This window comes from Macrobrachium nipponense, chromosome 28 (genome assembly GCF_015104395.2).
Source record: "Macrobrachium nipponense isolate FS-2020 chromosome 28, ASM1510439v2, whole genome shotgun sequence".
NCBI lineage: Eukaryota > Metazoa > Arthropoda > Malacostraca > Decapoda > Palaemonidae > Macrobrachium > Macrobrachium nipponense.
The window spans coordinates 70,393,154-70,412,258 of record NC_087217.1 but is presented as its reverse complement, the minus strand read 5'-3'; the positions used below and the strand labels follow the sequence as shown (position 1 = coordinate 70,412,258).

The following is a 19,105-nucleotide window of genomic DNA, read 5'->3' as shown; positions in this document are numbered from 1 at the left end:
TGATTTTCATCGTTGTGATAAATAAGAAATAGCATTGGCGAAGAAGTGCATTCTTCTGACATAAACTGTCATTTCATTTACTCTGATACAAAGTTGGGGATTTCCTTTTGGGCTTCGTTTGAGTATTGCTATGGTGAGTACGTATACACAGGGATTTCCTTTTGGGCTTGATTTGGGTATTGCTATGGTGAGTATACACGTTCCAGTATAAATATTTGTGTGTGTGTACATACTTCAAGATAATTACAATGTGGAAAGTAATTAAAATTTTTGTGACCAAATCGTTATAGGAGTATGTATATATACGCTAACTCGCACTGATACTTAGAAGGAGAATTCAGTATCAACGGTTTCTTTTTAGAAATTTTGCAGATTGTCAGTCACCTTTAAATTGTTTATAGAATTTTTAATCACGCTCAAATTCATTAGAAAAAAAATAAACGATGAAAATGAACATGTTTGCGTCCCTGTTTGATTGGTGGGTCTCAGAAGAAGGACGAGGGGTGGGGGGGGGGGGGGACTTTCACTTGCGCTGAGTAGCGACGCTGACACTTCTTGCCATGTGACCGCCAGGAGAGGTCACGGAAGAGCATTATTTCTTCTTCTTTTTGTCGAGGGATTGGAAAAGAGGGCCATTCAGTAATCCCGAGCCTGGCTCGACGTCGCCTTTGACTTTCAAGAGCGGCTGGTGTGTTGCAAACGATCCTTCCTTCCTTTCTGTCTCGCGTGTAGGGCAAGCAAGTTGAATTTCGGGTTTGTTTTTTGAATGATGCTTCTCTGATACGTGGATGAGAGAAGTCTTTAAATGGGAAACATTCCCAACGTCCGAGATGTCAAGCACACAAGTCACTCATGCTTTCGCTCGGGTGTCAGGTGAGGGTTTCGGAATATATAAATATTTAAAACTCGTGGAACTTTTGTGGCATACCTTGACCTACTCTAACCTACCCCACGATTGGTCCTTCCATACCCACTTGGTATCTTGCAAAGTGAACAGAAAATAAAGAAAAGATAAAGACTCGGCAATGGATGCCCCTTTAGCGCCAGCCAAGGTTGGGTCATGTGCTACATAACTTTAATAACCTCGGACCACATGGATGGAAAGCGGTGGTTCTTTCGCGTTATCTGTGTGGCTATTCTGTTGTTATTGCTAGTCAAGCGCGGATTTTTCACTTCAGTGAAAACTCTTCAATGATATTATTCGGTTCACATCCACAGGTGTGTATCGATGGAGACAACAAAGGAAATGTGGGGGGGGGGGGGGGTGGCGGTAAGTTTGTCTGGTCTCTGGTCTTTAGATGGCCCTTCTCCGTCTCCCTCTTCGGTGTTAAAATGTTGGGTCAAATTTGCCTGCATTTAACCCTTTACTGCCGTCGAGTTTTGTTATTTGTGCAGAGTGGAATATCCGAATGTGGCCCTTTTGAGAGACGGTGCTTATTTTCAGTTGAAGATTATAATGCGGATATTGATACTATATAAGTACTGTCACCTCAAGAATATATTCTTAAAGGCCCAAAGTAAATATCGTATCTGTTTCGCATGTAGACACGCTTAGGTGTGTTTCGCGTATAGTTGACTCAACACTGCTGGAAACATAGGGTAAATTTTACGCGGTTGGCGGTTAGTTTCTTGATGACAAGGGGCTTGAGGTTGCAGTGCAAGGCGTATTGATAGATTACATTTTTTAAATGTCTTTTATAAATGACTACATGTTCCTATAGTATACACTAGCAGGTTTTTCTCTCGTTAGGCAAGAGCATATGGTATTCTAAGACACTTTTACGAAATTAGGGACTAAGTTATTTTCTCCTACTAGGGAAGTAATCCTACAAACTACTTTGTGGTTGCTCTTGCTGCTTCTGTTGTAGGTGGATTGTGGGGGTTAGGAAAGCCCTATGGAAAAACCTAAAAATGTCTAAAAAAAAGGTGTTTCGCGTTGAGGTAAAGATACAGGATGATTATGATTATGTTTTAGTATGAAAATGTAAAAAAAGAAATCATGCACAAGTTAAATAGAATATTGCGCATTTATTTTAATTTTCGTTGGCGAAACAAGGCTCTATTTCACCATAGATTTTATTAAGCGCCTCGAGTAAGCTGGAGGTCGGATCACACCTTGTTGGAAATCTCTTCCGGGAGGTTCCCTCCTCATAATTTTGCTCCCAAAGTCAATTTCCTGGAAGCTTCCTGTCAAATGCTAAAAGTAAAAATTTAATTTAGCAGTTTGATCTCTCTCTCTCTCTCTCTCTCTCTCTCTCTCTCTCTCTCTCTCTCTCTCTCTCTCTCTCTCTCTCTCTCTCTCTTTTAAAGGTGTATTTCCAGTTCTTGTAATAGTATTATGTTCACATACCAGCGTTGAAGATGTTAAAAAAAATGCTTATTCAAGATTAACATTCAGTTTTAACAAAGTGCAGTTTTTTTTTTTTTTTTTTTATGGGCCGCTTGAGGTTTGCGCCTCTCTCTCTCTCTCTCTCTCTCTCTTCTCTCTCTCTCTCTCTTCTCTCTCTCTCTCTCTCACACACACACACTGTTAGCCTTTAAACTTAAGTTACATGTATACATTACTTTCGGGAAAATATAGTCAACAGAAATTTGAGTAAACATTTATGCACTTATGTATAATTTGTATAGAACAAAAGATTATACAAATATCAACTTTCTTCTTTCCGACAGTTTTACTGCGGTTGTTGAGATTTCTTCCTGTCCTTTCAATGTTTGCTGATGGAATCGGTTTCACGTGTCTGTGGTTTCACATGAAGAACTTTAGCTTGTTCTTATAAAAAAAAAATGTTACATCGCTTACTTGGGGAGTAAGCCTACAAACTATTTTGTTGTTCCTCTTCTTCTTGTTACATCGCTTACTTGGGGAGTAAGCCTACAAACTATTTTGTTGTTCCTCTTCTTCTTGTTTTGGTGAGTTGTAGGAAAGGTCTATGGAAAATGTCTGAAAAGGTCTGAAAAAGGCGTTTCTCATTGAATTAAATTTATATACAGGATTTAAGGATTGGATATTTATGATTTCTTTATTAGAATGAAAATGTTAAAAATAGTGTGTGTTAAACAGTACAGAACAATTATTCCTGATGAAATATAGTGTATTCATTTTAGTTTTCGTTAGTGAAAACACTTTTTGACCATTGATTTTAGCATGCACTCCAAGTAAGCTGGAGGTCTGATCACACCTTGTTGTGATTCTTGTCAACAAATTGATTAAAGCTAACTTGTCGGAATCATGGCAGCAAGTCGGCTCATACTGTAAGTGAAATGTTGTCAATATATTATCCATTCCAACTGTAATATTGGACTTGTCAAGAATTTACTCCAACTGGAATACGTGGGATTCTTGTTAACAAATTGATTCAAATCTGTTATTCATGTGAATCTCATCAACAGATCAATTCAGGTAGCAAGAAAACTGGTTTGACATCAATTTATGCCTGTACTCAGTTTTGTTTTTATGCTTTTTAACAGATGCCTAAATGTATCAACACTGAGCGCTTAAAACTGTTTCTCTCTCTCTCTCTCTCTCTCTCTCTCTCTCTCTCTCTCTCTCTCTCTCTCTCTCGCTCTCTCTCTCTCTCTCTGTCATATATACCTATATAAATATATATATATATTAATTATATATAGATATATATATAATATTAATTATCTAATATATTATAAATATATAAAGTTTTTTGCCACGAAGGAAAAAGGAAAAGCGAGATAGCCAAGCACTTTCGGTCTACCACAACCCTTGGACTCAGGCACAAAAGATGGTACAGAGGAAAAAAAAAAACATATTCAAAGTAGGCTTAATATCCAAACTGACATTACAAGATTAGCAATAAGTTCGATTTCACTCTACAGAAACGAGGAAACGCCTTGAGGGCAGGATAAGCAAATTTTTAGGCAGCCACACCTTGGAGGATCACGCACGTGTTCAACAGATGATTCATCCAGAAAACAATACATTTGATAAACCAAGGAGGCATATACAACTTATTACCATGAAATTCAGGTACATGTATTTTTAGAGGGGTTTTTAACTCATCCCCTGCAAATATGGGGACTACTGTATATATATATATATATATATATAGTTATATATAATCTATATATATATATATATATATATATATATATATATATATATATATATACATATATACTACATATATACATATATATATATATATATATATATATATATTATATATAATATACAATAATATAATAATAGATATACAAAAATGCCCAAAAATTATTTCTTTTTTATTTCAAAAAAGCAAAAAAAATTGCTAAAAACGTGACTACGATGGTGAGAATGGGTCTATTCCAACTCTTAATAAATACATCTGAAAACGACAGGTAGTATATGTATGTACGAGAGGTAACAAACCTTTATCCTTTTTGTGGTCAGGTCGGCAAGGTGACCTTGTCGTGATTATGGTATCATGGGTTGTTTCCTGCTAACGGACATCGTGATTTCTTCAAATTTCTTTGAAGTTCGATCTCAAGGTTTTGCAGTATGTGTGTTATATATATATATATATATATATATATATATATATATATATATATATATATATGTGTGTGTGTGTGTGTGTGTGTGTGTGTGTGTGCGCTCTCTTTGTGGATCAGTTGGCAGCACCCTTAGTCTTTCAGTAGAAAGAACTAGGTTCCATCCCAATGTGTGTCAGAAATTCATTGCTGTTACACATGTGTGTTGAATTAATTAATGTGTGTGTGTGTTTTGTGTGTTTGTGTGTTTTTGTGTATATTTATATATACACATACATTGGCAGTAATTCAGATAGATATGAGTCTATCGGTATACAAACATTTATGTAAACTTGTTCTCAGGTCATAATTCATGTGATAACCATAGTGGAGATAGAGTGTTTGAATGTTTACTCTTTATTTTGAAGAAAGAAGTTATCAAAACCAAGCTTAATTGAAAGAGACCAGAGCAGTGTTATTAAGTGTTTCCCCTTCCCTCTTTTTTTTGCAGACTGAGTGTGCAGGATGGTGGTTGTAAGGTGTAAGTGGGACCGGGGTTGATCAACACACCACCCGAGGCTCTGCTGCTCTTCACACGCCCATCCACCTATCTACCCCCCCCTCCCACTTCATAAAAACCCTCTTATCCACCCCTCACAGGTATGGAGATAGATACAGAATAAGTCATTTAGCACACACACACACACACACACACTGATTTTTGAACTGTCACTCACTTGTTTGTATCCAGCTTGTTCTGAGTTATTACTTAAATTCTTTTGCATATGCACTGACTTTAGGATCCAAATACATTGTTATGTTTGATTCAAGCACATTGCAGTTAATTGCTACGAAGGTTGAATGTGTCATTTTTAATTTTGACCCTTCAGTATCAAGAACAGCATCTGGTTTGTTCATGCCTGTAAGTTCGTCTTGTTGTATGATTTACTTAAGCTAAGTATTCAATTGATGGAATGTTTTGCCTTCGTTCATATTTCCTTTGTGAATTGTGTAACTTAAAAATCAGACCTCAGTCAACTTACTACTGTAATACCATTTGTGTTAACAGATTACTTATAATTTGTGTTTTAATCAGTTTTATTTCTTTGTATTTTAATCATTTATAATTTGGGAGGTTTTATGCCAAGAGTTTATTAAGGAAAGTAAATAAGACCTAAATTGTACTCTAATAAACATCAAGTTGGAAGATGGATAGAAGCCATAAATCCTGATATTGAATTGAAGAGGCCAAGAGAGAGAGGAGCGAGAGAGATGAGGAGAGAAGAGAGAGAGAAAGAGACGAGAGAACGAGAGAGAGAGACGAGAACGACGAGATACAGTAGAGATGAGATGAAGAGAGAGAGAGAGAGAGAGAGAGAGAGAGAGAGATCTTAGCTAAGATTTATGGGAGCTAGGAGCTAGCTACATCATTTCTTTAATGTTTGATCGTTACTTCCCTTACTTCAGATCATGTACAACTCGGCCCACCATCACAACAAGCCAGCTACAGCACCTTCTCCTGAAAGTGCTGCAGCTGCAGACATCTTCGAGCAGCTTTGCGCAGCCTCCACCTTCAAATCTGTACTCCATCATTACCGACACCTCTGTGATGTGCTCAAGCTCAAACCCACAAATATTAAACACTTTTATCCTAAATTGAAGGTGGGTCTTCTTTTCTTGCTTTTGTTGGTATGTTTTGTAGTGTTTATACTGATGTCCTTAGATGGGTAGGATGTATTTTAAGGTATCTAAACATTTAAATTTAATTACGTAATGTCAAGGTCTTGGAGCAAATGTGATAAGCAGCAAATCTAATAAAATCAAGTATGCATGGATAGTTTTTTTATGAATTGGCCTTGTAGTATTTTTTAAAAATTGGTGTATTTAGGACTACATTTACATACATACTTTGTTTACTATTGCACAGCAAGATACATCTTTTGGTCTTTAAAAATCATCAATATACATACTATTAATATACTTTTGGTGTTTGGCATATGTGAAGTTTTGGGATGAAAAGTTAAAATAAAAAACAAACTGTCATTACAGTACATAATGAGTATCATACTACTGTAAACATATTGAACTATTAGTGGTAACTGGGTTACTTTTGTGTATTAATGCACCAAAGGGCATAGCAATGTCTGATTAGCTAAATACAGAAGTACCCACGAGTTATAGTATTTCCATGTCATCACACTTAACTTGTTGCCATTCCTGTATTTTGTGCTTTGAATAAAAATACTACCTTTTTTTCCAGTCAAAACTTCGATCCTGGAAAGCACAAGCGCTTTGGGGTAAATTTGATAAGAGAGCTAGTCATAAATGTTATAATCATGGAAAGTCCTGTCCGAATAGCAAGGTCAGTTTTTTTCCTGTTTATTTATTGTAAGAAAGGTCATTGTTTTGCACAAGAATTCCATTTAAGAAACTTTGTCAGATTTTAAACAATTTTGATATATTACAACCATGTTTCTAAATAAAAAAAAAAAAATTGTCAGTGACTTTTATTCTTCATTGTAGAATTGTGCCTATTCTTGTTCTTCATGTTGTATCATATTGTGCTTACCTTTCCATCTTATATTTAGCAGTTCTGTGATCAGCAATTTTGATTTTCTTCTACTTGCAGATATTAATCATAGGGGCTGGTCCTTGTGGTCTCCGCACGGCCATTGAGGCTCAGCTGTTAGGAGCTAAAGTGGTAGTAGTTGAGAAAAGGGATCGCTTCTCAAGAAATAATGTCCTTCATCTTTGGCCTTTTGTCATCAATGATCTCAAGCAACTGGGAGCAAAGAAATTCTATGGCAAATTCTGTGCAGGGGCTATAGATCACATAAGTAAGACTTAATTTATTTTCATGTATAGTAAGAGCTGTGTTTGTTTTCAGTTATACGGTTGACCTTTTTGTTACTATTCTTTTATATTTCAATTACTACTAAGTGCCCCTTGATATTACAGTTGACATGAAGAATATTTACGTTGCTCATTGATATGATTTAAGAGTATGTAGTAATGTCTTTTTGATAAAATAATGTAAGCTTTATGCAGCTCTGCTCAAATGGTCTCTTGTAGATTTTTATGTTTTAAGGAAGTTGCAGTAACAATTTGAACATTCCTCAGAATCATAGTTGTCATTCAGTAGACATTACAAAAGTGTAATGAAACGTGACTGAATCTTTTCAGGTATAAGGCAACTACAGTGTATTTTGTTGAAAGTTGCCTTATTGTTGGGTGTTGAGGTGATTGAGAATGTTAGCTTTGAGGAGTTGGTTGAACCACCAGAAGACCAGACTGAAAGTAAGTAGGACAGTACTCAACTCGCTGTGGTTTTTGTTTATATTCAAAATTCAGCTTACCTTTTATTTTGTACGTCAAATTTGCCTATTCTTTTTTTCTCACTGATTATTTTGTATTTTAATTTGCTGTAATAATTTTCTAAATACTTAAACTGTGCTTCTGTTTCAGAAATTGGTTGGAGAGCTCGGTTAACCCCTACAGATCATCCAGCAAATGATTATGAGTTTAGTGTTTTGATTGGAGCTGATGGTAAAAGGAACACATTACCAGGCTTCAAAAGAAAAGAGTTCAGGGGTAAACTTGCTATAGCCATCACAGCCAACTTTATCAATAGAAGATCAGAAGCTGAAGCTCGCGTTCAGGTTAGTATTTTAAAGGTCTGATTTCTAAGACTGGTTAGCAAATGTCCTGTAAGAGTCTGGTGGATAAGTTTTTCATCTTGATTTATGTTCATTTAGGCAAGAAGGTCCTTTATCATATACATATGTAAAGATTTAGAAGAGAAATAAGATGCTCAAGATGAACTTATTAAAATAATTTTTTTCTTTTATCAGGAAATCAGTGGGGTAGCCTTCATATTCAACCAGAAGTTCTTTAAAGAACTGTACGCAGCTACAGGCATTGATCTTGAAAATATCGTATACTACAAAGATGAGACTCATTATTTTGTTATGACAGCCAAGAAGCACTCTCTCATAGACAAGGGGGTCATAATACGTGTAAGTTTATGCAGCCGTTTTGTGTTGCCTTTCCTTTGTTAAATATGACATGACAGATAATTTGCCTGTTTGTTCCAGTTGTGTTATGCTTTGTTATATACTTAATGAGCACACACACATTGCAGTGCATGAAATTGTTGACAAATACTTTATATTTACCTCTAAATGGTCAGGATCTACAAGATACGCAGCAGCTACTGCATCCCAGCAATGTGGACAGAAATGCTCTCCTTGATTATGCTCGAGAGGCTGCAGACTTTTCAACCAGTTACCAACTTCCTCACCTAGATTTTGCTGTGAATCATTATGGTAAACCAGATGTTGCCATGTTTGACTTCACGTCAATGTTTGCTGCGGAGAATGCATGTCGGATGATTGAGAGAAGAGGGCACAAACTACTTGCTGGTCTAGTAGGAGATAGTCTATTAGAGGTAATGCACACAGATTTCTCTTACTAGAAGTATGCAGGAGAATCTTATTCTTAATTATTTAAAGACTTTTTATTTGCAAGTTTTTGTAGGGTGGTCATTGGTTCTTTTTATTTGAAAAGAGTTTATAACATAAATGATTTGTTAGTGCTTGAAGTTTTTATTTAAAAGGCCTTGGGATCTCATACCAATTCATTTTCCCATGTTTATGTTTTGTTCAGAAGGCTCAAAATTATAACATTGTCATAGGTAAAGAAATATCAGCATACTATTTATGAATACTGTTCCTTGAAAAACAGGTGACATAACATACATCTGATTTTCTACAGCCCTTTTGGCCAACGGGATCTGGCTGTGCCAGAGGTTTCCTTAGTTCTTTTGATGCTGCGTGGATGGTTCGGTCTTTTTCGTCAGACAAAGCAACTCCCCTTGAGGTGCTAGCAGAGAGAGAAAGTATCTACAGACTTCTAGCTCAGACAACTCCAGAGAATCTAAGTAAAGGTAAGCATTGAAGGAAAACATGATTCATCACTTAAATTGAAAAGAAGTACTACAAGCATTGTAAAGTAGCCATTGGTAGTCATTGAATTATCATTACCACTTAAATTTTTACTATGGCTTTTCTTTGGGAGTGCTTTTAGACAAAAATTTTACTGATGCTGCAGCTATTATGATTTTTGTAGTTTTTGGGCTAGTAAAGTTGAAACAGTAGTAGGATGAATGCAAAGAATATAAAGAATCACATAGAGTTGCAAAGAATGTAAAGAATCACAGTTACATTTTGATGTAGTTATGATATGTCTGAGAAAATTTTTCATGGATATGTGACAGTAAAATTGTTAACTTGTATCTTTTAAAACATGCATTGTTATATTGGTAATTATTTCTCTTGCAGATCATGCTTCTTATACTTTAGAGCCAGTGTCCCGTTACCCCACTATCAATGTAAGAGCAGTTCTCCCATTTCAAGTGCGAAGTTTGTTTGATACAGATGACCCTTCACATTTAGAAGAAATTACAAATCCTCACCTGGTCTCAAATGACGATCTTCCAAAGAAGAGGAAAAGGCGAGGTGAGTTTTATTGCCATTTGGAATTACTTGTTTGTAGGTAGAGAGAAGATATAATAGTATTGTTTCTCATATTGTTTATCAAATATATTGTTAATTAAATATCCTTTGGTAGGTTGTGGTAAGCACTCCCTAATCTTTTGATCTTGATGGTATTTTGACTAGCTGTTGGAGGGTTAACTCAGCTGAGTACTATTTTGAACTTTGTCTGTTTCAAGGTTAATTGAGGAGAGTCTTAACTCTACTTTATGTAACATGATGGCCTACCTTTTTGCAAAGCAAATTTTCATTTCAATATTTCATAGTGGTGATGATGTGTTAATGTTCCCCCTAGATACAGCTATATTTGACTTATGAAAAATTTAAGAACTGTCAAGAATATAATTTTGTACTGTAAAATCAAATAATAATAGCTGATTTTATCATAAAGTACTATCCTGGTTATCATCTCTCTTTCTCTTTCCGTTTTGGTTCCCATTGGCCTCATCAGTTAAGGGTAAATGTTTTAAAAGTTTTTCTGAAGACAATCTTATGAATGTCCTATGCACTTTGTGAACCCTGGCCCTTGAATGATAAAATTATTATCAGTTTAACCTGATTGTACATGCACACACTTATAATAGCTATGACCTAAAACAGCATTGCTCCCTCACAAGCTGTAAGTTATTGCAATGATGTGCATAACCACTCACAGAAGCTTAACTTTTTGTTTAGTAACATTCATGTTTGAAGCAAAATACCTTTATTATACTGAGATGCATGATAATTGTTTGCAACTGTTTGTTCTATACTATTACATTTGTATATAGTTTTCCAAATACTGTAATATGTTTTATTTTGATACAGAAGAAAACTTACGATTGTCCTGTCAATTACTGATTAGCAGCTTTGTGTATCCCATTCTGTTTGGATGTGCCCTCTTAAGGATAAAAGCTTTTGCTTTTTAGTTTATTACCTGTTTTACCAAGGTGATTTTGGTTATGTAGCACCTACAGTGCTTTCCAGACAGCCACACACTGCATCAGAAGTCAATATTAGGTTAATGCATGAAGGTGCTCATTTTAATAAGCACTACCTCTCCAGTCATTAGCATTGTGCAAATTGTGAGTAATGCTGATGGAATGAGTAACATTATTTTTTTCCACTTCCATAATAATATGCTTAAATGCCTCATGTTTTTAAATGTAGAGTATGCCAAAAACAGCAATATAGTTTAGCAGCCTTTGAGCTCTCTTATGCATGCACCACAGTTGAGAGTAGTCATGTTGTTGAAGGTAACAGCAGTGATAATTTTTTTAAGTTTTACTACCCTTAGGTGTCCCACTGAGCAACATTAGCTGTACATTTTCTGCAGTGTTTGCCATAACATCTCAAGGAATGTTGCTTTATCTCTACCCTCCCAGAAGGTTAAAGTTGATAGTAGCTATCAGTACCCATACTAGTGTGAGCATAATGCATATATCACATAGCTGGTGCATGTGTAATACTAATTTCTTAAGAGAAAATGAAATATTATCACATAGATAATAACACGTAATAGACAATTTATGGTAATAAAGTCCATTAAGTATGTTCTAGATATATAACAGCCAACAGCAATTTCACATACTAGTTCCTGTATTTTACACTTAATATTCAGTTTAAGAGATTTATCTGATAATATGTATCTATAATGATAGCAAAGCAAAAAGTAATCATAAAATAACTTTTAAAAACAGAAGTTTGCCAAGTTGAGGTCCCTTAAGTTGAGGTGTTACTTATGAGATTAAAGATGAGAGATGAAGGGAATTAAATCAACGCTTGAACTTATGCAAAGTGGAGTCAATTTTTGTGATGCAAAGTGTTCAAGGACATAGCAGGAATGTCAACATAGAACACTGAGGATTTGGTATCATTCCTGACTAATGTGAATGTGTCTCTTCATCTCCTTTTTTCTTGTTTGTAGAAAACAAGAATGTGGAAGTAACATACTCAAGATTATAAGGAAATTAGTGCTCTAAGTTTAAAATCCATTGATTATGTTACTCACTATTATTTTATACAGGGAATTATTGAAGTTATGAATATTGATTCATTTAGGAAAGTTACACCCAAAAGTGTAGTAGTATAGTTTTATTACCATAATCGAGTTTAATATAGCAGTCTATGTACATGTCCAGAATCTTCAAATTTCCCATAATGAAAGGTAGAACACATGCGAAAAATTATCTATTAGGTGATGGAGTCCAGCTTTTTATTCAGTTGTATGCTGCCGTGTTTCATATAGATTTCTCCCTTTTGTATGTATATGATGTTCACCACAGTGAAAGGATAACTGTTAGTGCAATAGTACTGCATACTATTATTTCACGATAACTTGTTTTCCCAACAGACTCGTTTATCCACCCCGACACATTACTGGTATGGTGCAAGAAACAAGTTGCTTTGTACGACAGCATCCGCATAGAGAACATGACAACATCATTCAAGGTTTGTTAATTTTCAACACATATTACACATAGGATTAGATAATAAAATTCAATACTGGTATGTAATTAATCATAAAAATATTTTATATTACAAATTTTGATTGATATGTAGTCAGTCTCTCTTATAGTCAATTCAACTGTGTAATCTTATGAATAGTGGTATACTTCTTTAGGTAAATTTGGGTTAAAGGTTGTAATGATTGTTGAGCTCATTTTGAGAACATTGGTTTGTGGGTGACAGTCACCTCATGTCCATACACTCAATTGTACTTTAGTAAAGTAATTGGAAAAGTATTCTATACTTGAGAACTGTTTATAAGACTGTGGGGTATAGTATAATTTTGTTTTTGTTTTTTTTTATTAATAAAGCAAAGGTAAAAAATTTGCAGCCTTCAAGGAATTATTATTTATGTAATGTATTTTAAACAGAATGTCAACACTGCAAGATACAGATGGTTGTAAATCGCCCACATGTGTTGGATTACAGTAGCTGCAATATACCTTTTAGGAAAAGTAATTTCACATTACCTATTGTGCCACTATTTTCTGAACTGATTTGTTTATTGTCTTATTTATTGAAAATATAAAAAAACATGTTCCTCAAAAGTTTGTAATATTCAGTGATTCAGTCATGCCATAGAATCAAAGAATTACCCCCAAAAAGATTGATGTCCAGCAGATCAAATATTCTCAAAACACTCATATAAATTACAAGCAGCTTTTGCTAGTTCCCTGAATTTTATGATCATTGAAGGAAAAAAGATGCAAATATAGCAACCAATTCTGCAACAATAGATCAATTCTAGAAGTTATTTTAAATGATTTTGACATCACTGAAGTCTATTTTGAGTAAATGGCAGTTGTGTTTTGAGGAAACAAAGTGAGTCAGGTTAGATCCAAAATAAGGTTTTAGGAATTATCAGTACAGAGATGAAATAAAAAGTGGTATTAATCCTGTCAGAAGAATTGGCACACAACTTTGAAAGGCAATTACTTAATGGCCATCTCCTATGACCCAGATCCTATCTTGTGTGCAGAAGGCAATGCAGTATTACCAATAAAACATCCTTTTTGATGCTTAAATTTCCAATGGCAGTGAATTTTGTCAGAATCTTCAATATTTTTATATTGTGAAGTTTTGAGAGGCTGTAGATTAGTAGACAAAATCTAATTTTAACAGTTGTCCCACAGCAGTCTAGATTCTGAAGTGGAAATTCCAGCTGTTAAGTAGCAAAGACCTTATAGTATAGCATACACTTGAACATGCAAGTCTTCCCACTGCTAAGAGTACTGTCATAAAATTGCTAGCTCAAACTGAACTCTAAAAGGTTCATCAAGCAAAGGGCATCATGATAATGAAGGTGACAAGCAATAAAGGCTTATAGGTTGATGGGTTACTGTAACACTATTCTTTTTATAAGAACAAACCCTTCTGACCAGATCTATGAGAGTTGAAATGTTTTATCTCATTAGTCAGGCTACATTTATTTTTAATTTATTTTATGGATATGAATGAAATGTCCAGGTTGATAAAGGGTGAAATTACATCTTCCAATAATTTTTCTGAATTGATTGGTGAAAAGAATAACATTTTCTAGTTTCATAATTCTTTCCTACTAATTCCTATATCATAGTATGTTTTGTTGAAAATTTTCTAGTACCCTGCTCTATGCAGCAATTATAGGATGATTATTACTCCAGAACTTTATTTTTAAATGGTTATACATATTCCTAAATGTTTTTATATGTATTTTTCAGGATGGTAGGGTACTTTGTGCTATTATACACCACTACCGTCCTGACTTGATAGACTTTGGGTCTTTGAGAGCTGAAAATATTGCTGAAAACAACCAGTTGGCGTACGACATCCTAGAGAGAGAATTTGGAGTTCCTCCTGTAAGCATTTTTTGTCCTCCCAAAAGCATTTTTTTCTGTCTGTAAAATCTTGCTTTTTTGCCTCACAACATTCCATGGTGTTTACTCCTAATGTTGAGTTTCCTGTATCTTCATTAGGTGTTGAGAGTATTTGTGTGGGATGCTGTAATACAGCACATACTATAGTGGATTTCAGTAATCTTGACTTGGTCCTCTTTTCTTGCAAGTCTTCTGTTATCTGGAAAAGAAAGGAAATTTGGTATTACCTTTTCTCTCTCTTCTCAGTAGTAAAGATAATATACACGGATTGATCATATATACAACCCTGCCCTTATCTCTTCTGTAATAAAAATATTAATTAATTAGTCTGGTAAAACCACATACTATTAAATAATATTAATGATAATAATAATAATAATGGTAATATTAATAATGATAATAAATAATAGTAGTACCCATTAGTAAGACTTACTGTTTAGGTCATATTTCCATCTTATTTTGAGCAAGATAGCACCACTTCATTTTCTGTATATACAGTACTAAGTTGATCACTAATTCATTTGAGCAGAAAAGAAAGTTGCCCCCTCATACACCTACTATGAAACAGTTGTCCTGATGAACCACCACATTTGTTGTACTGTTGGTCTAGTGAATTTTTCATACCATGTATTTTCCTTAATTCTAGCAAGTTCTATAGAGTTGGTCCTCCTTATGAGTTTGAGTTTAGGCAATATTCTTTGTCTTTTTTTTCTATAGTATTGTCCCTCTTCAGGTACAGTATTTTTAATGATGACAGCATAAACTGTGATTACCATATTTGAAATATGATCTAGAGTAATGTAGTATGATCTGAAGGTAAACTATAGTTTATTTTAATAAGATGTTTAGAATATCCTGAAAATTTATTTATTTCTGCAGGTCATGACTGGAGCAGAAATGGCAGAATGTGATGTTCCTGATAAGCTGAGCATGATCTCATATGTATCTCAGATCTTTGATGTCTTCCGTGGAGAAATCCCCCACTATAAATATCCCAAGATGGTAAGTAAATTCAATTATTTTTGCATAGTATTTCTTTTTTGTTTTTATTTTACAATTAATTCTGTTATGTAGCAAAGGGTTTTTAATGGAAATTATCTATAATTGAATTAAGTTGTCAGTTTCTGTTGTGTTTTTATAATATTTGTCATGTAAGTTAAATTAATGTTACATACTACTGTACTTTGTATAGGAAAAAGTGAAAGTGTGTAATGACAGAAAGTATTAAAAAGTGAAAAAACAATAACTAAGATATCTAAGCCTTGAAATGTAACATCAAAAAGATGCAGGGCAGGAATACAAGAGGAGAACTGAGTGAGACACCTTTACACAAACACTACTCCCTTCTCTTGTGTATTAGTAAGATTGATGTAAAAAGATCTATTCATTGTATTTCTGTTTTTCTCCAATTTTACTTCCCATTATCTTTTATTATTTACTTCTTTATCATATATTATATGTTTACAACAATGTTTTCATTTATTTGTCACATGCATAATTTACTATTGTGTATTCAATGTAGAAAAGAATTCCATTATGTGTATTTTTATGCTAGTTGAGTGTAAACACTTAGGACAGATGTCTATCATTTAAGTTACATTTGGAATATTCAAGACAGGGATCTTTTTGTATTTTAAGTTTATTTTCCCTGACATAGAACTTCTGTTGCAATTAGAAAATGCCCTTTTCCAGGATGATGGAGAAATGGAGGTTGATAAGATTACTCCATCAGCTCCGAGCTCGACACCTCACTTCAATATATTGAAGAACCTCACCAACAAAACGGCCAATACACCTCAGGGCACTTTGACTTCCAAAAAGAGACAGAATGAAAGAGTGGCCCCCAAGAGGTCAGTATTTAGTATTTATTTTACATATTGTATGTTATTGAAAAGTGGCGTGGTGTTTGTAGTTCATTATTCCATTAGTCTCACCAAACATTGAGACTGAAAAATATTGTAGATGTACTGTACAGTAGTAGCGTATATAGCCTTGAACCTAAGGAAGTTGGCACATTTTGCATTACCGAATGTGATGGTTTTGATAAAATGGTTTTTGATGATGATGAAATGGTTATACAGTACGGGTTGTTGTGTTGAAAAATTTTTATAGAAGACAGGTTTCTTTATATTTTCAAAGAAAAATTATTGAAATAGTCTCTCTCTCTCTCTCTCCTTCTGCCGTCTCTCTCTCATCTCTCCCACTCTCTCCCCTCCCATCTTCTTCTCGTCTCTCTCGTCTCTCTCTCTCTCTCTCTCTTGTTTACAGTATAGTGAGATTGTCCTTCTGGTACAATTAAGTGGGCATGTTTGGTATTAATGAATCGTCTGCTCTTTTTCTTCACCTTTCTGAATGAATTTATTCATCTTAAATATTGTTGCTAATGACAGTTGCATTAATTCCAAAGTCAGATAATTATTCAGTGTTTTGTTATTCAGTTGTCGTTTCTCTTCATTACCCACAGATGTGAAACATCTCTAGAATTTGTAAGTTGTCTATGCTTGATGTACTCGTAGTTCTTTGAATATGTTTGAGTCAGTTTCTGTGTAATTTGCAATGTTGGTTTGTTTAATCTGTGAATTATTTGGGTGGTTAGATAGGTTTTGGGTATGGAGGTTTGTACCTGAGATGTACTTTATGGGCATGTGGAGGTTTTTACAGTAGAAAATGATCATTGGGGAGAAATTATAGTTTTTTGTTATTGCACATCCTTGATTTCCCCACTCCATAACCATCATTGAAGAGGCATTAAAAAATTTTAATCCCCAGATGACAATCCTAGTGTTGACCTTGATAGCAAGCTCATTAGTGACTTCTTGTGTTTGTATAATTCTATCTTTTGTAAGTTAGTGTAGTAAATTAGTTAAATTTTAGATTTCCAGTAAGCTAAACGAACCAAAAACTCTTCTATGAAGAATCTGAAAAACCACATAAAAGTATAGAGTCCTGTGTATCTAATGATTATGCAATATTTGTTGGCATATTGAAGTTGTTTCTCAATATAGTTTTATCACATTTCTTAACTTCACTTTAGGGAGGATGGATTAATTACCTGTCATGTATTGGAGGATGCTGGAGTAATAGCAGGAGATCGCAAAACTGAAAGTTTAAAGAAGACCAAGAAGAGGAGGAGTGAGAGAGTTGTATCACCTCTGGTGAGTATCATGTTGTTGTTAAATTAGATACAGTAATTGTGGAAGATCTTCTGGTGTAGAAATTTTTTAAATGGTCCACTTAAAATAGAAATTACAAAAGGGCCTAAGGACGTAAAACATAATTGGAAACTGAACGAAAATACCATAATTAACTGAGAATACATTTAGTTATTTGTTATTTTTAAATTCATTGAAAGTAGATACTTTAATTCAGTTATTAAACATTTTAAGAAGGTACTGGTACACTTGAAATCACAAAAGTTTTAAGATGGTAATGAATTACCAGAAGTCCTATTTTTTCAGTGGATGGAAAAAATTGAAACCTAATTTCTTGCTACTATGCTAAAACAGTTTTGCATTTTCAGGGGAGTAATTAGTAGTAAAATGGGAGCTTTTATCCCAAATATTTTGTACGTATAGGTTTTTTTTATTCTACCATGAGATGGAGTTCAGTTTCTAAGGTTGGTTCACTCAGTTTTTTATTTGTTGCATTTCCATCAGAACCCAGTGAAAATTAGGAAGAAGTATTTCTTAACAATAGATGTGTTGCATTATGAAATTGTGTAATACATATCTTGACATACCATCCAGGAGGATGATATAGAATCTCGACAACGCCGTGAGGAAATCCTGGCCAATCGAATAGAACGCTTAAGGAAACAAAAAGAAAAACGTGAACTAGACACTGTGCGCTTTGTACGTGCCATGCAAATGATGCAATGTGGTGTAAACCCACCTCTTGCATCCTCCTCATACAACCAGACCGAAGACACTGGTTTAGCCGAATACAGGAAGAGCTGTGTCAGGACTATGAGGGAAAAAGCGCAGGATTTAGAAAGAAAATTGTTTTATTCTTCAGTAAGGATGATGCATAAGGCATGCCCAAATGTGTGATAGTGTGGCACTAATAATTTATTGCAGACCTGTGACACTAACATTGTGTCTGTAAAGGGTTTAGGAGTTTTTCTGTGGTATCTTTTTTTTCAGCGCAGTATAATTTAACATATTTTTATTTAATTTTGACTTTTAGTTGCCTGCAGTAAGTAGAATGTTACCTCTTGTTCATTTACTTACCCAGCATTTTTTTTTTATTGAAGTTGTTTCTAATTTTTGTTGTAGATTGTTTTGATTCATGTTAATATACCTCCAGGAAATCCTTTTAGAAATATTCATGTGTAAATTTAATTGAATCCTTTTGAAAGTATTGATGTTGTTTTACTATCACAAGATTTATTTTATCCATTTCTACTTGTGTTCTCAGAAAAGGTGTGAATTTAGAGGATTTTCAATTATTTTGCCTACCCAATCTCACTATTAACATCTATTTTACAGGAGACTTCAGGATTTGGGGAGACAATGAAACCTCAGATTGATTCATCAGCAGATTTTAATGATAAGGTGAAGGATCTAGAAGCCAAATTCATAGGCACCTCACATCATGCATCTGATAAAAAGCCAAAGGTGACTAATACTATACTTTTAGAATTAAAAATACCATAGGGTCCAGTTGAACTAATTTTTTTTTTTTTACATCTTTTACTGTTCTACTTTTTGAATCTGGATTGTAAAC

The 19,105-nt window shown here is 34.3% G+C and overlaps 1 protein-coding gene across 1 annotated transcript in view; it reads left to right on the top strand.

The window, feature by feature from the left end:
- Positions 1–19,105, top strand: part of LOC135201228 (F-actin-monooxygenase Mical-like) — a 323,794-nt gene that overhangs the window by 160,242 nt on the left and 144,447 nt on the right. The window contains 17 exon segments of the mRNA XM_064230105.1: positions 4,997–5,145; positions 5,953–6,147; positions 6,746–6,847; positions 7,115–7,322; positions 7,669–7,782; positions 7,951–8,144; positions 8,337–8,501; positions 8,675–8,932; positions 9,259–9,430; positions 9,825–10,001; positions 12,370–12,467; positions 14,225–14,362; positions 15,260–15,382; positions 16,073–16,230; positions 17,415–17,535; positions 18,127–18,393; positions 18,868–18,996. Coding sequence (XP_064086175.1) covers positions 5,956–6,147; positions 6,746–6,847; positions 7,115–7,322; positions 7,669–7,782; positions 7,951–8,144; positions 8,337–8,501; positions 8,675–8,932; positions 9,259–9,430; positions 9,825–10,001; positions 12,370–12,467; positions 14,225–14,362; positions 15,260–15,382; positions 16,073–16,230; positions 17,415–17,535; positions 18,127–18,393; positions 18,868–18,996 — 2,616 coding nt within the window. The 5' untranslated portion in view covers positions 4,997–5,145; positions 5,953–5,955.